Source organism: Leptopilina boulardi, unplaced genomic scaffold (genome assembly GCF_019393585.1).
Source record: "Leptopilina boulardi isolate dan_hultmark-lab unplaced genomic scaffold, ZJU_Lbou_2.1 LbouV2_121, whole genome shotgun sequence".
NCBI lineage: Eukaryota > Metazoa > Arthropoda > Insecta > Hymenoptera > Figitidae > Leptopilina > Leptopilina boulardi.
In genome coordinates this window covers 2286979-2306196 of record NW_026137665.1, presented here as the reverse complement: position 1 = coordinate 2306196, position 19218 = coordinate 2286979, and the positions used below count along the sequence as shown (strand labels likewise).

At 27.3% G+C, this 19218-nt stretch overlaps 1 protein-coding gene across 1 annotated transcript; it reads left to right on the top strand.

Moving 5' to 3' along the window:
* The first annotated feature begins 10317 nt into the window (after positions 1–10317).
* On the top strand, positions 10318–18235 carry LOC127286392 (uncharacterized). The gene is made up of 6 exons (XM_051312804.1): positions 10318–10459; positions 11033–11260; positions 12630–12659; positions 14433–14764; positions 15289–15476; positions 18058–18235. Coding segments are annotated over exons 1-5 (678 nt in total). The 5' UTR covers positions 10318–10372; the 3' UTR covers positions 15290–15476; positions 18058–18235.
* The last annotated feature ends 983 nt before the right edge of the window (positions 18236–19218 follow it).

The window sequence follows — 19218 nt, the reverse complement described above, 5'->3', positions numbered from 1 at the left end:
GGAGAACTGAAATAATAATAATTCATTTTTATTGAATCATTTTTTTTATTTACATCATATATGTAACTTGTATTCTCACTTATCTTAAAATATCTGGTATTTTATATTATTTTAATTACTTAACTTTATCAAATATTAATTGATTATTTCTTTACATTTAAACATTATTTCAAAAGAATTTTAAACTTGATGTTATAAATTGCTTTGAAAAACATATTATCACATCCTAACCTATAAATATGTTATATGTATAAGAAAAACTATAACGAAATAACACACAATTGAATTTAAAAATATATCAATATGATCAAGACCGAATTTATGAATTTTTCTCATTATAAATGTAAAAGATTTTGATGTTTTTCAATGAAATAACACCATGGCACCATGTCAAAGTAAAAGAATATAAATCTTATAAAGATCGATAATTTAATATAAATTTAATCTCGGATATTCAAGATGAGTACAGAAGCACAAGTTACAAACGTTAAAACTCTTTTGCTGCATCATAAACGACTTTTTTCACCAACATTTAATGCACCGTTTTCAGTGACGCGTTCATATTTGACAATTGTCAAGAAAGTGAGGTTGGGTTGGCATTACCAGCAAAGATTCCCAGTACGACGTACCAGTATTATACTTGTATCGTACAAGTATGTTGTGCTTCTTATTTCAGAAGTACGACGTACTGGTATTGTACTAGTACTATACTTTTATCGAGTAATCATATTTTACAATTCTAACAGTACGACATACTTTTATTGTACTAGTACCGTACTGGTACGACATATATAATTATTTTGTACTTGTATAAAACTAGTATAATACTAGTACGCCGTACTCGTAAATAACGATTAGTACGCTTGGTTATCTGGGTATGTAAAATTAAAAATAAGTAATTATTTTATCATTTATTACAGTATTTATTAGATTAAATAAATTCTGATTCCCCATAAAACACTGTTTTTATATAAAAACTCAATTATATTTAAATCGGGCACGTAAACTGATTTTAAAAACTATTGAGAAATGTTTGTTATTCATGTAAGAATCATAATCAAAAAGAATTTTTAAGTGCCAATTCATTTTTATTTAAACCACCTTCTGGCGCACCGTGACTTACCTTGTTTCGCTGCAGTCCAATATTTAGAATTTCTTAATGAAATTTTCAGGAAATATGCACTGTTTTATCAATAAACCAACAGTGCTTTCCAAATATAAATGAATAATTCCTAAACATTTATAACATTTTTTTAATGATACCATGCGTTTACACACGAAAAAAAAGTAGAATTTTTACCCCAAAACCGGTATAAAAATTACCTGCAACAAATTTTATCCTAGTTGAGGGCGCCACCGTCTATGTGAATTAGCATTGGTGAAAATTACCCGCAACAAAATTTACCCAGCGTTTTTTCTGTGTAATAGGAACTGAAACTTTCAAACGTTTGGGGAGTCGAAGTCGAGGTATCAATGATACCAAAGAATTACATAATACATTTGATATATTCTTAAAATTTTGTGTGTCTTCATGTGTATAATGAATTTTTTGGTATGTCAAACTAGAAATTGTAAAGTAAATCGCGAATTACAAATGTTGAGAATCGAGAATGATTTTTAAAAATGAATGAAAGATCTCGACAATGATCCTCACTCGTCGACAAAGATGTTTATTCTAATTTCTAAAGATGCAAAGTTGTATGGAATAACCCCGGCAGATTCCATGATGCGAATGCTCCACGAATTTAGCGGAGCATTCGTGGAACACGAGGTTAAGATTGAAATAAAGTTAAAGTTATGAAATAAAATAAAGTTGTGAAATAATTTCGAAAAATTAAATTTCCTAGATAATCGCTCCAGAATACCACCAAAAAAAAAAACGAAAAAGTTTCGAACAAAAAATGTATGGCGCACTTTTTGATTGGTCCAGCACAGTTTTCCTAAAAGTATCAAATTGAGACCAAAAATTGCATCAAATCTTTGCAACGTTTTGATGCACATAAGTTATATCAAAAAGAGATAGTTTTGTGTATCATTTTTAGAAATGATACACGAAACGGTCTCATTTTTTGATGCAAAAAATTTAATCAATTTATATCAATCATGGCCGAATTGAATCGACTCAAAATTAAACGAATTTTTTTCAGATATTTTGGTAATAGTACAATTGCGGAGACCATTTCACTATTTAATTTGAAAATGAAAATAACAGAAAATCAAAGACAATGTGCAATTCGATAATTAAAAAGTGACAGCTTATAAACATAACCTAAAATGCATGAGAAAAAATTTGTCGATAAAATCAATATAGCCGAGCTTTTTAGAAGGTAGATGGCAGCACTCATCTATTTTCTTTCTTTAAATTTTTTCTGAATCGTTTTTATAAAAAGCAAAACTGCCATCTACCTTCTAAAAAGCTCGGCTATATTGATTTTATCGACAAATTTTTTCTCATGCATTTTAGGTTATGTTTATAAGCTGTCACTTTTTAATTATCGAATTGCACATTGTCTTTGATTTTCTGTTATTTTCATTTTCAAATTAAATAGTGAAATGGTCTCCGCAATTGTACTATTACCAAAATATCTGAAAAAAATTCCTTTAATTTTGAGTCGATTCAATTCGGCCATGATTGATATAAATAAATTGATTAAATTTTTTGCATCAAAAAATGAGACCGTTTCGTGTATCATTTCTAAAAATGATACACAAAACGATCTCTTTTTGATATAACTTATGTGCATCAAAACGTTGCAATAGAAAAAGATACAACCAAGTTTACTGTGAGCGGCTGCTGAGTTACATTCAAATAAAGTTGAGAAAAAAATTCGAAAAATTAAATTTGCGAGATAATCGTTCGGGAATGCAGCCAAAGTCATTAGAAGAAAGTTCCAAACAAAAATGTATGGCGCACTTTTTTATTGGTCCAGCGGATGCTGAGCTACACTTAAATAAATTTTGGAATAATTTTCAAAAAATTAAATTTGCGAGATAATATTTCGGGAATATCACCAGTAAAATAGTCAAAAACTTTCAAACAAAAAATGTTTGGCGCACTTTTTGATTGGTCCAGCGGATGCTGAGCTACACTAGAAAACAAATTCGGAAAAAATTTCGAAAAATTACATTTGCGAGATAACCGTTCGGGAATACCGCCAAAGTCCAACGAAGGATCATGATATAATTTCATTGTTAATTAAAACTATTGCGGGCCATTTAAACGCTCTATTAATATCGGGGACTATAATGACAATTTTAACACTGGTTTATATTTGGATGGAAAATATGAAATTTTCAAAAAATGTTTATACGGAACTGCATTGTAGATTTGACTAAAGCTTTTTGTATATATATGTATCAAAGTTCTTTGTGCATTGATAAAATTTTTTTATTAGCACTCTTTCGCCAGTGAAACAGAATATTAAATTTTGGAGAAAAATTTTTTTATTTGTAACGTTTTTGTCAGAGATAAAAATTGTATCTCTTATTTTAGTGAATTAATTATACTTCTACGATATTTCGAGTGGTGCACAGTGGTCGGAATCGCAAAAAAGCTGGCCAAATGGCAAAAAATTAAATGTTTAAAATTCGTATCTTTTCTTTTTGTACCTTTGAAGAAAAATCCTTGCTTCATAGCATTCAGAAAATAAAAAATATTTTTTTTTCAAAAATTATTTAAGTACTGCAGCGACTCATAATAGCTTGCTTCGCGTTGTGATCGTAGTTGTCAAAAGAGCAATTAAAATTGTAATCATTCAAGTAGATTTTAATAATTTTAATGATTAAAATTAAATTTAATTATTTAAACAAATATAAATAGGCAGAATATTGTAGAAGATACGTAATAAATGATCTAATAATTGTTTACATTGTTTGTTTTTCTATTTTATTATAAGCGTAAAAAAGAACATTAAAATTAAATCACTTTGGAAAAATACCAAAATTTGATTTCTTTTAATGTTTTTTTTAATGTTATGTCAAAAGACTAACGAGATGGGGTTAAGTAGACTGCAGATTCGGTTTCAGCGACCCCAAAAATATAAAATTGTCATGATTTAACCTCGAGCTCAGAACATGAATTTTTTTTGTGTGACTGAATCATCATTGGGGGTATTATTTTTTTTTAATGACTTACTGATTTAATGATGATTCTTTTTTTCTAACACATTGAAATATAGTTGTGCATATAATACACTGTAAACTTGATGGTATCATTTTGGAATGCAACGTTTTGATTCGATATAAGGTATCAAATTGATCTAAATATTTGGATCATTTTCAAGAAATGATCCAGAATATGGGATCATTTTTTGATACCTGAATTGGTATCAAATTATAACTGTCATGGCTGGCATGTTCTTATTGACAAGTTTATTAATTAATTTATTCACTGTATTCGCCCAAAGCGAATTTCAATCCTACCCAACTCTGCTTTGGACGAACATATTTTGGGCTCTTGTTTCCCAACCCTGTTTGTTTACAAATGTCATATATGTCGATTATGATATTGTGTAATAGGAAATTATTAATTGCATTAATTGACAACGCATTAGAAATATTTATCAAGCGTGCATTACTTAAATTTTGTTCATTTATAATAAATAAATTATTGATAATTACTTGAACCACAAAAATAATTAAAAATTTTCAAATGATTCAAATTTTTGGATCAATTTGATACCTTATAATCAAAACGTTGCATTCCATAATGATACCATCAAGTTTACAGTGTAAATACAAAAAGAAATTAAATTAAATATGAAGAATTATTGAAAATATTTCATAAAAATGACAAATTCTTTAAATACTCTTTATTTTGGCTTTAATATTTGATATAATATATCTTTGTTTTATTTTTTTTTCCTTCAGAGCAATGTTATTCACTATCGATTGATGCTTGTAAGTGTTATAAACATTTCTCTACTAATAATGTGTAAAAGAACAATAATTTGTAATTTTATAACGCTTATTAAATTGGAAAAATGACCATTGGGAAATATTTTCATTGGGAAAAATGGACATTGGGAAAAAAGGCGTTGAGAAACACGGATTGGGAAAAGTGTCCCCCTACCAATGAGACAGACATTAAAAAGAACTGAAAACAAAGTCTTTTTTCTTTTGAGTCAATTGCTAAATTATATATCTAATGAAATTCTATTAAATGAAAATTCTAACAATTGATTTTTAAAACTTATTTATGCTTCCCACGATTATATACTTCGATATAATAATTGAAAAGTAATAATATTAATTTGGTAAGATGAAAATTTTAAGTTTCTTTAGTTACTCTAAACTTTCTGAAGTAACCCCAGTTGACGGATTATTAATTTTAATTACGTTGTTATATGTATAGTTACTTGTGAAGTGTCTTATAAAATAATTGTTATCAGTTTACTGTTCTTCTACATTGTAAAAGAAAAATTGAAAAATAAATAAATATAAATTTATCACTTAGCTTTGTCACGGAGGACAGAGGTAATTGCTCCTGCGAGTTTAGAAGTTTCACCTCCTTTTTTCACCACAAGGAGAACCTCTTTTTTTAAGGTTCTCCTAATTCTTAGAACCTCGGTGCCGTTTTCTTCTGGTTTAACCGAAGTTTTCATCAGCTTCAGGATCTCGACATAGGACTCTGGGTTCAATGCCGAAATCCTAACAGCCTCCGTGGTTCTAAGTTTTGTGGGGCGCTTCTTTAATTCGCTTTCCTCTTTCTTCTTTGAGGTCTTCTTCTTTCGAGCATCTCTCAGTTCTTATTGGCGACCACCTTGAAGCCGCCGCCAACAACTACAGCATTTTCTTTGCTTACCACTGCATAGGTCTTTTTAGTTGTCTCTTTTGAGACAACCTCTTGCTGAAGAGTCTCCATTGCTGGTGTATCAGCAGAAACCTCCTACCGCTTGACTCTCTTTTCTTCTTGAGACACAAGCTGAGAGCTCATCTCCGGACTTCCACAGTCTCTTTGACTCTTTTTGGCGTCACTAGTGCAAAGCCGCTTTTCTGCATTCTGCTTCTGATGCACGGGCGTTCCAGGACTCATCCTTGGTTGGTCCTGATTTAAGAAGGGATCCGATACAAACCGCAGATTCTTGCGTACTATATCAAATGCCCTCCTCAGGGCCACAATACCGTCCTGGACGTCCCTGCTTATATTTTTCTGTTTTTTGCAGGCATGACGCATGCCCTCCAACACTTGCGGTATCAACTCCAACTGCTTCCGAACATTATCTTCGCAGTTGCTCGTGGTACTGTCCCTTCCATAATTGATTTGGCCACCCCCAAAATTTGGCCTGCACTGACTACCGAGGCTTTCACCCGATCAGAATCAGTGGGAGTATTGTCCCCTTGCGGGGTTCCTCTTTGGGTTAAAACACTAATTTCCCTACTCATTTCGTATAGAATTTTTGGATTATTTGGTCAGGGAACCACCCTGGTTACTGGTTGTCCTTTAGTAAAAAGCCCCACCACCACGACAAGGTCTACCCAGAATTTACACGATTCTTGGCAGTGGACAACCATCGGCAGGGAAATTTAATAATTTAAATATAACTCTAAGGAAATTTAATTATTTTTAACTATTCTAATAATATTCTTTGAAATTTCATCTATATGAAACCATTTTTCAATTAAAAATGATTTTCAAATTATTGTATTTTGTCCGCATTTTCTAATAAATTTTCAGTGAAATCATCTAAAATTTTAATTACAAAATACTTAAAGTTTCAATTAATTTCAAAAATCTCAATTTTAAATCTTTGAAAATTCAATTAAATTTAAAAAATGTTTTCCAAAAATTGTTTGATAAATTATTTTTAGTTCTGTAAAATTTAATAATTATTTGAAAATTAACAATATCTTTTGAAATTTAATTATTTCTAAAAATTTCAACTTTAACCCTTCGAAAAGGATTATTATTAAAAAAAAAAATTTTTTATTTAAAAATCTGTAAAATATTTTTGTTAAAATAAAAAACAAATCCACTTTTTTTGGAATATGAATCGACTAAAACGACTTTTTGTGTCTTTAAGTTGATTCGAGGCCTGTGTTTTTATAATTAATATTTAATAGGTATTCGTTGGCCCCTGGTACCTTTAAAATATTTAAAATATTTTAAAATTTTGTACAAATTAAGATACGATCAAATTTAATTATTCTGGCAAACTAATTATCGGCTAAATAAAATTTCTGATGCAACATTGATAATCGGTTTAATGAAAATTGTGCCAATTAATATAATATAAAAAATTTTAAATTCTGCAAAAATAATATTCAACAGAATAAGATTCTATTAAATCATAATTCTAAAAAATTTATTTTAGAGCTTTTTCATGAGTCTCGTTTATCAAACTAAATTTTATTAATTTTTTCTATTCAGAGTTGTTGAATGATAATTTTTTATTACTGTTTCACGAACCTTTTTTTTATATCGATTCACTTTTTTTACACGTGCCTTTTTATTGCTTTAAAATTTTTAACATTTATTAAATTTTATTAAAAATGTTATTTTTTGGATTAAAAAATTGTTATAATAAATGTACATATACCTATTTAACTCTTTGAGGACCAGTGTTGCTTTCCGGCAACATGAACATTTTTTTTGATATATGTCATGCATGAGTTCCTTGATTTTTAAAAATAAATATTGCACGAATGTTTTTCATTTAGTCTAATAAAGTTTTTCAATTCCAAACTCTGGTTTTGAGACAAAAAACCTTAATCATTATAGTTTCGCTAAAAATTTGTTTAACCCTTTAAAGTCCAATGTTGCTTACAGGTAATATTATGCAAATTAACCAAAGAAAAAAAATTTTTAAGTTTTAAAAAAAAGTTAAAAAACATAAAAAAAAGAAAAAGAAAACCCTAGCCACATGTTTACAGCCTTTAAAAAAAATTTAGGTCATCTCAAATTAATTTGGGACTGAAAGGGTTAAAATGATATCACAGCATAAAAATTTTAGAACCGACAGCAATTTAGAAAAATAATTAACCAGACATTCGATTTGATCGAAAGGTTGTCTCGTAGAATATTAATTTTGAAGAATATTAATTTAGAGGAATTTTAATTTTGCACAAATTAAGATTTGATCAAATTTAATTTCTGGCAAATTAATTTAAGTCTTTATAGGTAAATAAAAGCGACTGGTTGAAAAAGCTAAAGAGGGTCTAGTTCGATTTAAAAAATTAAAAAAAAAAATAGAAAAAAAATACTTTTTTGATTATTTTAATTAAAGCAAAATAAAATTTGTTTTCACACAATTACCCTTTAAAAACTGAAATTAACATATTTTGAAGAGTTTTAAAAACTTTAATAAAATTAGAGCAATTTCAAAATTTTTTGATATTTTAATTAAATTTTAAGCCCTACTTTGAATCCAAACACAAAAAAATAAGGAAATTTGCACAAAAATTTTCTTCAAAAATATAAGATCATTTATCAGGTGATAAAGTTGTCACTCGGTTGGTGAATATAAAATAGAATCTATCAATCTTTGAAAAAAAAATTGATAGATTCTATTTTATAAATTTTTTTAGTTTTATAAAACAATCAATTTTTTTTTTTACAAAAAATTTTATTTCTTATCAAATTTACATATTTGAAGAAAATGAAAAGAATGTATATGTAATTTTAAAATTTTATCAAATTCTAAATAAAGAAAATCAAAGTATATATTTTACAATTATTTTTTTAATTCTCATTGGTTCATTCTTATCCCTACTACTTTCTCACATCTAATACAGTCACAAATAATATTTTTTTATTCATATCAATGATTTCAAAATTTTTGTCATAAAAAAAAATATAAAAATGCAAGCAATAATAATTGTTTTTAAACCTTTCAATGTTCATATATTTTTTATTTCTGAAAAATAAAAATCCATAGATAACAATATTTAGTAAACTTTTAAATAAAGGCAAAATAATTTCCTTTTTATCTTTTAATGAGTTTAAAACTTTTCTATTTGAAAAAAATTAAAGTACAGTCAAAATAATATTTCTTCAAATTTTTGTAATAAGTTTTACAACTTTTTTTTTTTTGATAAATTTCATCGAAGTCTTAAAGCGATTTTTGAAAATTTTGGGATTTACAGGACTTTTAAATTTTTTTTTGAAATTTTGAAAAATTTATATCTCAAAAAAACGAATTGATTTTAATGATTTTTTCAGGGAATACGTATTATTAGCTAACAATTTAGAAAAAAAATTTACAAAAAAAAAAATTTTTTTTTTTAACAAAAAAAATTAAAAATTATTGTTTAAACAAATTTTTCTTTGATAAGCGTATCTTTAATTTTTTTCTAATACTTATATTTCGATTCCTTATGATCTCACGAGTATTTTCATAAAAAAAAATCGATGGAGACTCTTAAACTTTCCGAGATATTGAATTTTTTGTCTTTTCGCGCAGCGGCGAACTGCGCTTTCAATGCTAGTCGCTATATGCAAGCTGCTGTTCAAAAGTACTAATAGCCCGTAAATTTTAACAGAATTGAATATTTCCTCTTGGCTAATGATCAGTGATAAATATAAGACAAATCGGTTCGTTTTTACTGCTTAATTATTAATTATTTATATTTTTAAATAAACAAATAACACATATTTATTGAATTCTTAAAAATTATTTTTTTTTACGAAATGTAACAGCAAAAACAATTGATAAACTTTTCCAAATGATTTAAACTTTGTTTTAAGGATAAATCCATTTTGTTTACATTAAAAAATAATTGTTATAAACAATTATTTTAAACAAATTTTTTTAAATTTCATATATTTTTTTTAGAAATTTTACTGTTCTTATATAAAAATTTTTAATAATTTCCCTAATCTATCAACTTAGGTACTATAAAATTGTTTTTCATGATAAAAAAATTGTTATAAATAATTTTATAAAAAATTAAATTAACTTTTGTTTCTTTTTCAAGTTTTTCAAAAATCGCTTTTAGACTTTTCATTAGCATGTATTTCACTACATTTTCCCAAAGTTTCATCGAAATCGAAAACCTAGGGGACAACTTTGATTTTTTAGGCATGATTTGACCCAACTATGATATGAATCCAGCTTTCTTGCAAATAAAAAGAAGACTTGAAAAAATCGGTTTTTGTTTATTAAATCATATATTATTTTATTATTACCTATACATATATTTATAATCTCGTTTATAATATAAAATTCATCGTATATGATAATAATCATTGGTGCATTTATTTTTATCTAGAGTTATAAAAAGTAATGTAATTTATCATTGAAAGACTATTGATACACGTTTCACATATTGCTTTTTTACAGCTATATTAAAAAAAAAACATTAAAAGTGTCGGTATGTAAAGCAAGAGTTTTAGAAATTTTTCAAAATTTGTAAAGTTCAATTTCAATTTGAAATGAGAAAAATGTATAAATATTTTAAAAGTTTATTCCTTATTATTAGCTGCTCATTTGTAGTAATAAATTCTGCTATTATTCTAATGGTAAAAGTTTTAATATAATAAAAATTAAGAAATCATATTTTAAAGTAAATATAACTATAGAATTGTGTAAATGCATTTAATCAAATTTCTTGTTATTAAAACAAGAATGTTAATCTCTTTATGAGAAATAAATAAAATATAAAAGCATTTATCTCTTTTAACAATAAAAATACCAATTAGCTTTTATTTATGTCACTTCAATCATTTTAACATAAAAACATTATATTTATTTAAAATAACATATAACACATAGAATAGAACTATTTTTATTCTTGTCGAAAATAAAGTTTTAAACTTTGTATTAAAATTTAGAAATTATTATTTTGCTTGTAAATTTAATTTATCAAAAAAAAAACGTTATTTTAAAACTCTTCTAAAAAATTCGAAGAACTATTATTTTGACTGTATTTTAATGTTTTCAAAAAAAAAAATAGTTTTAGACATATGTTAAAAGATATAAAAAATTATTTTGCCTTTATTTGAAAGATTATTATTAAATATTGCGTTATCCTTGGATTTTTATTTTTCTGTAATAAAAACGATTATTTTTTTTATTTTTGAAAATATTTATAGGAACAGAAAATTAGAGAGAAATATTTTATTACTTTCTATTCAAATTTCGGTATCATAAAAAATTGTGAAAAAACTAATGACACCATTAAAAACTTCTTCAATCCTACACTTGAAGAGATTATAAACCTTGAAAAATTAGAAGAATTAATAAATTTTGTCACTGGTATAAAGGATAAACCATGTACAAACGAGGCTAAAAATTTAACGATAGAGGAAACCAAAATTTGGGTTAGTTATAAAGAAAAATAAAATCTTAATATAAAAAAATAATATATCACCACCTTTAATTTATAAAATTAAATATTATTTTTAAAATGCAAAATTACTCTCTAAATCTGAATCAGTCATATTTCACTGATTAGCAGTAGAAATTAAAAGCTAAACCATATGCCCTAACTCAGGGGTTTTCGGGGTCGCTGATTACAAGTTCGATGTCAGTTTATCAAAATTCAAAATGGCGGATTCAATATAGCGGACGAATTTTGAATAAACTTAACGTATTTAAAATAACTCTTACACTGAGAAAAATGTTTAGTCAGAGCAACCGCAAAATTTGGTTGGGCCAACAAAAGAATTTTGTTGGTATTTAAGCAACCAAACTATTTGTTTCATTCAACCAAAAAAATTTGGTTGAGTATTTTTTGATGGCATAACAAAAATGTTTGGTTGATCAAACAAACAGTTTTTTTTGTAAAATTAAAAATTTTATTCCACCTTATTTCTTTTCTTTTTATCTATTTTATTTATTTCATTATTTATTTATTATCATTTTAACATTGAATTTATATTTAAATTTATCCAATTGAAATATTTGTGGACTTTGAAAAATCTCATCTCCGTCTGGGATCGAACCTCTGTTTTAAAACTGAAGGTCGGAAGCTCTAACCACAGGACTACCCATCCATGTGAGAGATTTAAATTAACTGTATACTCTTAAGCTATGAGCTGAAAGCGAATCAAATTATTTGGTTGTCGCAACCAAATTTTGGTTAGGACAAAAAACGATCATTTAGTTTTTTAAACCAAACTATTTTATTGTGTTAACCAAATTATTTTGTTGTCGTAACCAAATTTTGGTTGCAATTTAAAAATGTTCAACCAAATAATTTTGTTGGCCTAACCAAATGTTTGGTTGAGATAACTCTATGACTTTGTTTCAGCCAACCAAAATTTTGTTACAAGAACCAAAATTTCCTAACCAAACAATTTGGATGCAAACACTAAATTTTTTTTATCAGTGTAAGAAAGTAGTTTTCAATAATTTTAAAGTAAATTTTAAATATTCTTCTATTTTAAATTTTGAGAAACTAACATCAGATTCGTATAATCAGCAACCCCAAAAACCCCCCAGTAAAAAGTTTCAGGCGATTCTAGGCATATTTTATTTTTGGTACTTTAACCCTTTTTAACCTCTCTAAAACCCCATTTTAACACTATATCCGCAAAAAACAAAGAATATGCTCTACTCAAAATAATTATTAAATTATTATTCCTTTATATAAAGTACTTTAGAATATGTTTGATTGTAAAATTCGCGGTCCGAAAAATTTTGGCCTTAATATTTGATATATATTTTTATTTTATTTTTTCCTTTTAGGGCCTTCTCGTTGAAGACCGATTGAAATATGCAAGTATTATTTATACATATAAATATTTCTTAACTATTAATGTGTAATTTAAACCGATTTTTCTTCAATATAGTATTAAATAAAATTAAAAAGAACAATAATTTGTGATTGTATGACACTTATTATTGTTTGTGTTCCTTTAGTGACAGAGGAACATCTACTGGAAAACCAACCCAGGTGCGAATTTAGGGTGGCTGTCAGAGTTTGAAGGTTGACCCAAAGTTGGCTTAACTTTGGCATCCAGAGTTACGGTTGCCAAAGTTTGTCCAACTTTGGCAGTTACATTTGGCCATAGTTGGCCCGACTTTGCAAGCCAATTATGGCAAGCGGATTTCGCCAACCATCGGGCCAACTTTGGACCAAAGTTGGTCCGACGGTTGGCAAAACTTTGGGAAACGTAGTTTAAACGACTTAAAATTTTTGGTTGGCCTAACACTGGGTGATGGTTGGCCCGACAGTTGGTAAAACTTCGGGGAACGTATTTTAATCGACTTCAAATTTTTAGTTGGACAAACTTTAGGTGATGGTTGGTCCGACAGTTGACAAAACTTCGGGGAACATAGTTTAAACGACTTAAAATTTTTGGTTGGCCTAACACTGGGTGATGGTTGGCCCGACGGTTGGCAAGACTTCGGGGAACGTTGTTTAATAAACTTAAAATTTTTGGTTGGCCACCCATTTGGAAAGATTCCCCGAAAAGTGCCCCCTGGAGGTTCTATCAGAATTCCGCCGAAACTTCCAACGTAATTCCGTCGGAATTCCATCGGAGTTCCAAAGAATTTCCGATGGGATTCCGACGGAATTCCGATTAATTTTTTTCAAAATTTTTAGAGTCCTAATTCCGTCGGAATCCCGGCGGAAATTCTTTGAAACTCCGATGGAATTCCGACGGAATTACGTTGGAAGTTCCTGCGGAATTCTGATAGAACCTTTCCGGGGAATCTTTCCAAGTGGGCAAACACTGGGTGATTGCTCTGTTCCTCAAATTTATGTTTTTTCAGTTGCAACCTTTAAATGCATTTTTTTTTATAATCCCATATAAGCATAGTATAATGGTTAGCGAGCGTTAAATATTTTCGAAAATGTATGTAAGCGATTGTGTTTAATTATAATAAGTATGTAGATTATATGTAGTGTCTCCGATAATAATAATAATAATGTGTTAATTGTATAAGTAATTTAATTTTTTAATTATTTTTTAATGGTTGGCCCTAGTTTGGGATCAGTTGTCGGGCCAACCATCGTCACAAAAGGACAGTAATCCGTTATCATGTGTATGGTTATAGGCACCAACCAATGGCACGAGAAGTTGGACCAACTTTGGGCCGACCAAAAATTCGCACCTAGAAATATAATTTTAGATTTGGAAAAAATTTCAGCACATTATATACGCTCTAGTATCTCTATATAATGTTAAGTACATTTTTTTAACAGATCTTCCTTGCCTTTTTGAGTTATCAGACGTCCTGTTGCAGCGTAACTATTATGCAAAAGCAGACGATTTTTTTGAGGTACATATAGCAGTGAAGCTGAAAAAGAAGGTCTAATGTTTTCAAAAGGCACAGCAGACGTGCAAAAAAAACATGTACTTGACATTACAGGGATACTAGCTCCTACAATGTGCTGAAATTTCTTCTTTGCGGAAATCCATGAAGTTTCCCATATAAAAATATCGGATTTGTTTCATCGACATTGACATTGTTCGTAACATATATAAATATGATTTTTTTTACTAGACTATTAATAAAAATATTTTCAATATGTAATTGCAGAATATAAGCATTACAGAAATTCAGATGGGAATGAAATATTCTTTGGAGCAAGTTGTATCTAATCTATATGTTAATATTTGGAAATTTCGCTGTCCTTATTATAATGAATTTGATTTCTCACAAATACTGTTAAAAAGACATGTTGACCTCTTAAAACAGCAATTGAGCTGGTATAAAAATATTACATCAGATTCTAGTGATACTCAACGTAATCATTTGCATTTGTGTGCTCGTTATTTTGAAATTATTGAAATTGATATGAACGGCATAATTTCTGAATGTACAGATGAAAAAAAAACAAGGAATATGAAAATGATGCAAGAAAGGAATTGGTAAATAAAATTTCCAAACGAAAATTTATTTATGTACTTCTAATTTTATTTATTATAAATTGGGACCATTCACATAGTACAAATATTCACATAGTGCAAAATATATAGAAAAAGTATCACGCAGAGGGGAGGTGGATCTAAATACTCTGAATTACCTAAAATTTGTATCACAATGTGAATGATTCCTTTTGGAAAATCTAAAATTTTATTATTTTCTGAAATTATTTATTATTATTTCAAAAAAAAAGAAGTTTCTAGGGCTAAGGAGCCCTTTAAGGTACATTTTAAGTGTAACAATTTGTAGTAATAAAAATACATTAATTTTATAACTAAAAAACAAAATATTTTAAATTATATTTTAAAGATTTGTTATTCCCCAAGTACATAAGACAAAAATTTATCAAAGATTCATTGATGGAAATCATAAAACTTGAAATTTTTGTCAACAATTTATTATAATTTATATAGTACTATAACGGAATTTATAAGAAAAATTATTAAATTTTCGCAATATGTAATTACAGATTGAAATCTGGAATTATTTACACTCCCCTATTAATAATTCAAGCTCTGGAAAAGGCAATGAAACAGACTCTGGAATAAGCAATGGAACAGATTCTAGAAAAGCCAATTTTTGGTCAATTACTATCTATACATTAATGTCTACATTACTATCTACATTACTATCTACATGTAACACCATGTTATAATCGTAAGTTTAAAAAAATAAAAAAATTTCCAAGTTTATCAAAATGGAATTTTTTTATAATGAATAAGTTATTAAAAATTGTTTAAAAATCAATTTTTAGAATATCCATTCAATATACATATGATATACGACGAAAACGAAATATTGTCAAACAGATATGAACCTCTACAAAGTTCACGATTTCACTTCTCAATGAAATGACTTTAACTTAGAAAAATTCCAATAACTTTTATCTTCAGCAGTTTCTAAGGAGGCGGTATAGATTCTACACAAATAAACCCTACACGAGAAAATTGCGTACCGATAATTTTACAAAAAAAAAATCCTACACTTGGACAATAAGCAAAATAAAATTAATTAACAATTTTTTACTTTACACAATTAAATCAAACATAATTTTATTCTACACATTCAATTGCACACAGGAAAACCCTACAACGTTAACTATGAAAAAAAAAATTCTACACAATAATATGCGGAATAAAATTTAAAAACAAATAATAAAAATTCTAAACGATTTAATACTACAAAATATAACCGTACAAATTAAATTGCACTCAGGAAAACCCTACACGATTAACTCTGCACAAGAAGATTCTGCACCTTATAATAATAACCAGAATAAAATTCTAAAATAAAAAATTTATTTTTAATAATCCTACACGATAAATTGTACATAAAATAATTCTACACCACTAATTTTGCAAATAAAATTCTACAGTTAAATGCTAGACCTTTTAATCAATAAATTTTTAAATTCTACACAGTAAAGTTTTAAATGAAAAACTCTCCACGATTAATTAGAATTTTTTAGATTCTACACAGTTAATATGGCAACTCTATTAACATAAAAAAGAGTTGCCATATTGACTGTGTAGAATCTAGGGTTTTCCTGAGTGTAATTTAATTTGTACGGTTATATTTTGTAGTATTAAATCGTTTAGAATTTTTATTATTTGTTTTTAAATTTTATTCCGCATATTATTGTGTAGAATTTTTTTTTTCATAGTTAACGGTGTAGGGTTTTCCTGTGTGCAATTGAATGTGTAGAATAAAATTATGTTTGATTTAATTACACAGTAAACTTGGTTGTCTCTTTTTCTATTGCAACGTTTTGATGCACATAAGTTATATCAAAAAGAGATCATTTTGTGTATCATTTTTAGAAATGATACACGAAACGGTCTCATTTTTTGATGCAAAAAATTTAATCAATTTATATCAATCATGGCCGAATTGAATCGACTCAAAATTAAACGAATTTTTTTCAGATATTTTGGTAATAGTACAATTGCGGAGACCATTTCACTATTTAATTTGAAAATGAAAATAACAGAAAATCAAAGACAATGTGCAATTCGATAATTAAAAAGTGACAGCTTATAAACATAACCTAAAATGCATGAGAAAAAAATTGTCGATAAAATCAATATAGCCGAGCTTTTTAGAAGGTAGATGGCAGTTTTGCTTTTTATAAAAACGATTCAGAAAAAATTTAAAGAAAGAAAATAGATGAGTGCTGCCATCTACCTTCTAAAAAGCTCGGCTATATTGATTTTATCGACAATTTTTTTCTCATGCATTTTAGGTTATGTTTATAAGCTGTCACTTTTTAATTATCGAATTGCACATTGTCTTTGATTTTCTGTTATTTTCATTTTCAAATTAAATAGTGAAATGGTCTCCGCAATTGTACTATTACCAAAATATCTGAAAAAAATTCGTTTAATTTTGAGTCGATTCAATTCGGCCATGATTGATATAAATTGATTAAATTTTTTGCATCAAAAAATGAGACCGTTTCGTGTATCATTTCTAAAAATGATACACAAAATGATCTCTTTTTGATATAACTTATGTGCATCAAAACGTTGCAAAGATTTGATGCAATTTTTGGTCTCAATTTGAGACTTTTTGGAAAACTGTGTTGTGTAAAGTAAAAAATTGTTAATTAATTTAATTTTGCTTATTGTTTGAAAACAAAAGATGTCTTTAAGGCATCTCAAAGAAATCTAATAACGAAGACATTGAACATTCTTAGGACGTCTTGAAGATGTTTTTGTCACAAGTCCAAATGACATCCTTAGGATGTCTTTTGAACAAATGTGCCAACGATTAAAACAATTATTAAGGATTTTCGCAGTGATGGAACAAACTGTCGAAATATTAATATTAATTAAACAACAAAAAAATTAAATACATATAAATTAACTGCAATAAGTAAACAATATCAATGACAATTTCAGCCGAGCAATAAGCGTTATAGCAAGAGAGAAATGTGACGCTAGTTTTAATAAATTTTCATTTATTCGAATTATTATTTAATAGAATTTCCATATAACCATTTTTTAAAATACTACTACTACATTTTTAGTGAATTTTTGGTTATATAAAAATTCTGTAATATAGAAAATCGGTTCAATGAAAATCATTAATTTAATAAAATTCTATATTAAATAAAAATTCTAACAATTGATTTTTACAACTAATTCATGTATAAAAAAATTCCATTTTTATAAATTTGGAAAATATTTTAGTTCTTTAAACTTAAAATTATAACTTACTATGTTACTTTTATTTATAGGGGAGAGTGACAAACAGTGGGACACTTTTTTTTTCAAAGACATATTAATATGTCAATTTTATATATTTTTGAACACTATTTGGTATTACCATAAAGTTTGAACTCTTTTCTACACAATGCACATATTCTATTAAGATTATATTGTTAAATAAAAAAATTTGAAGTTTTTCAAACTTGATACATTTTTCTTGTTTTGAAAGTTTGTGTTTAACAGTGGGACACCTATTATTAAGAACCGAATAATTATTTCAATAATAATATTCTGCTTCATACTTTGTAAATATATATTTTTTGCATTAAATAACGTTAACAAATGTTGCAAAACACTCATAAATTAATAATATATTTTACATTTTTATAATACGATATCAAGTTTCATATAAAGAATTGCTATTCTTTTTTTTCACATTTACAGTATTGCTGATCATACGTCATAATTTGGTCATTACCTAAAAACAATTTGGAACAAAATTTGAATAGTCGTTCTCCTATCAAGTGTTACTTTTTAAATGTTTTCGAACAATAATTATTGTAATAATTATTAATTATAAATTTTGAATTTTTTATTGTTTTTTAGCATAAAAAAATCACATTTTTAGTCGCTGTGTAAGTATAAATGCGCATGCGTACAGCTGACACAACTTATAATCAGTGTCGTCAAAATCCACGTTTCATAAACTTCAATTTTTGCCTGTCCCAGTGTTGAATGTCCAACTGTTTTAATTAAGCAATAGCAAGAAATTATTTAAATAAAAGTTGTTTGTGAAATTTTTAATTATTTTAAAATATTGGATATTATAGGGGAGACTGGGGCAAACCGGCCATGTGGGTAATAATAATAATAAAGTACAAGGAATTTTTTTGTCTGTTCAAGCTCCTGTGCAAATATTCAGTGATTTAAAATTTTCTCCATAAACATTCTAGATATTTTCGGTCGCTGATGAAGGATTTGTATTAGGGTCAAAATTGACAAATTGTCAGTTTAAAGCTGTCAAAATTGAAAAATAGGTAAAAATTGTCATTTTTTTTGTCTATTCAGTGGTCTAGAGTACAGACAAATAGTTCAATTTTTTTCTGCACTTTTGGGTGTAATTTGTGCAAGAAATTGCAATAAAACAGTCAGTCTAAAAAAATTAAATTTTTTTTTGAAAAAGTTGCATT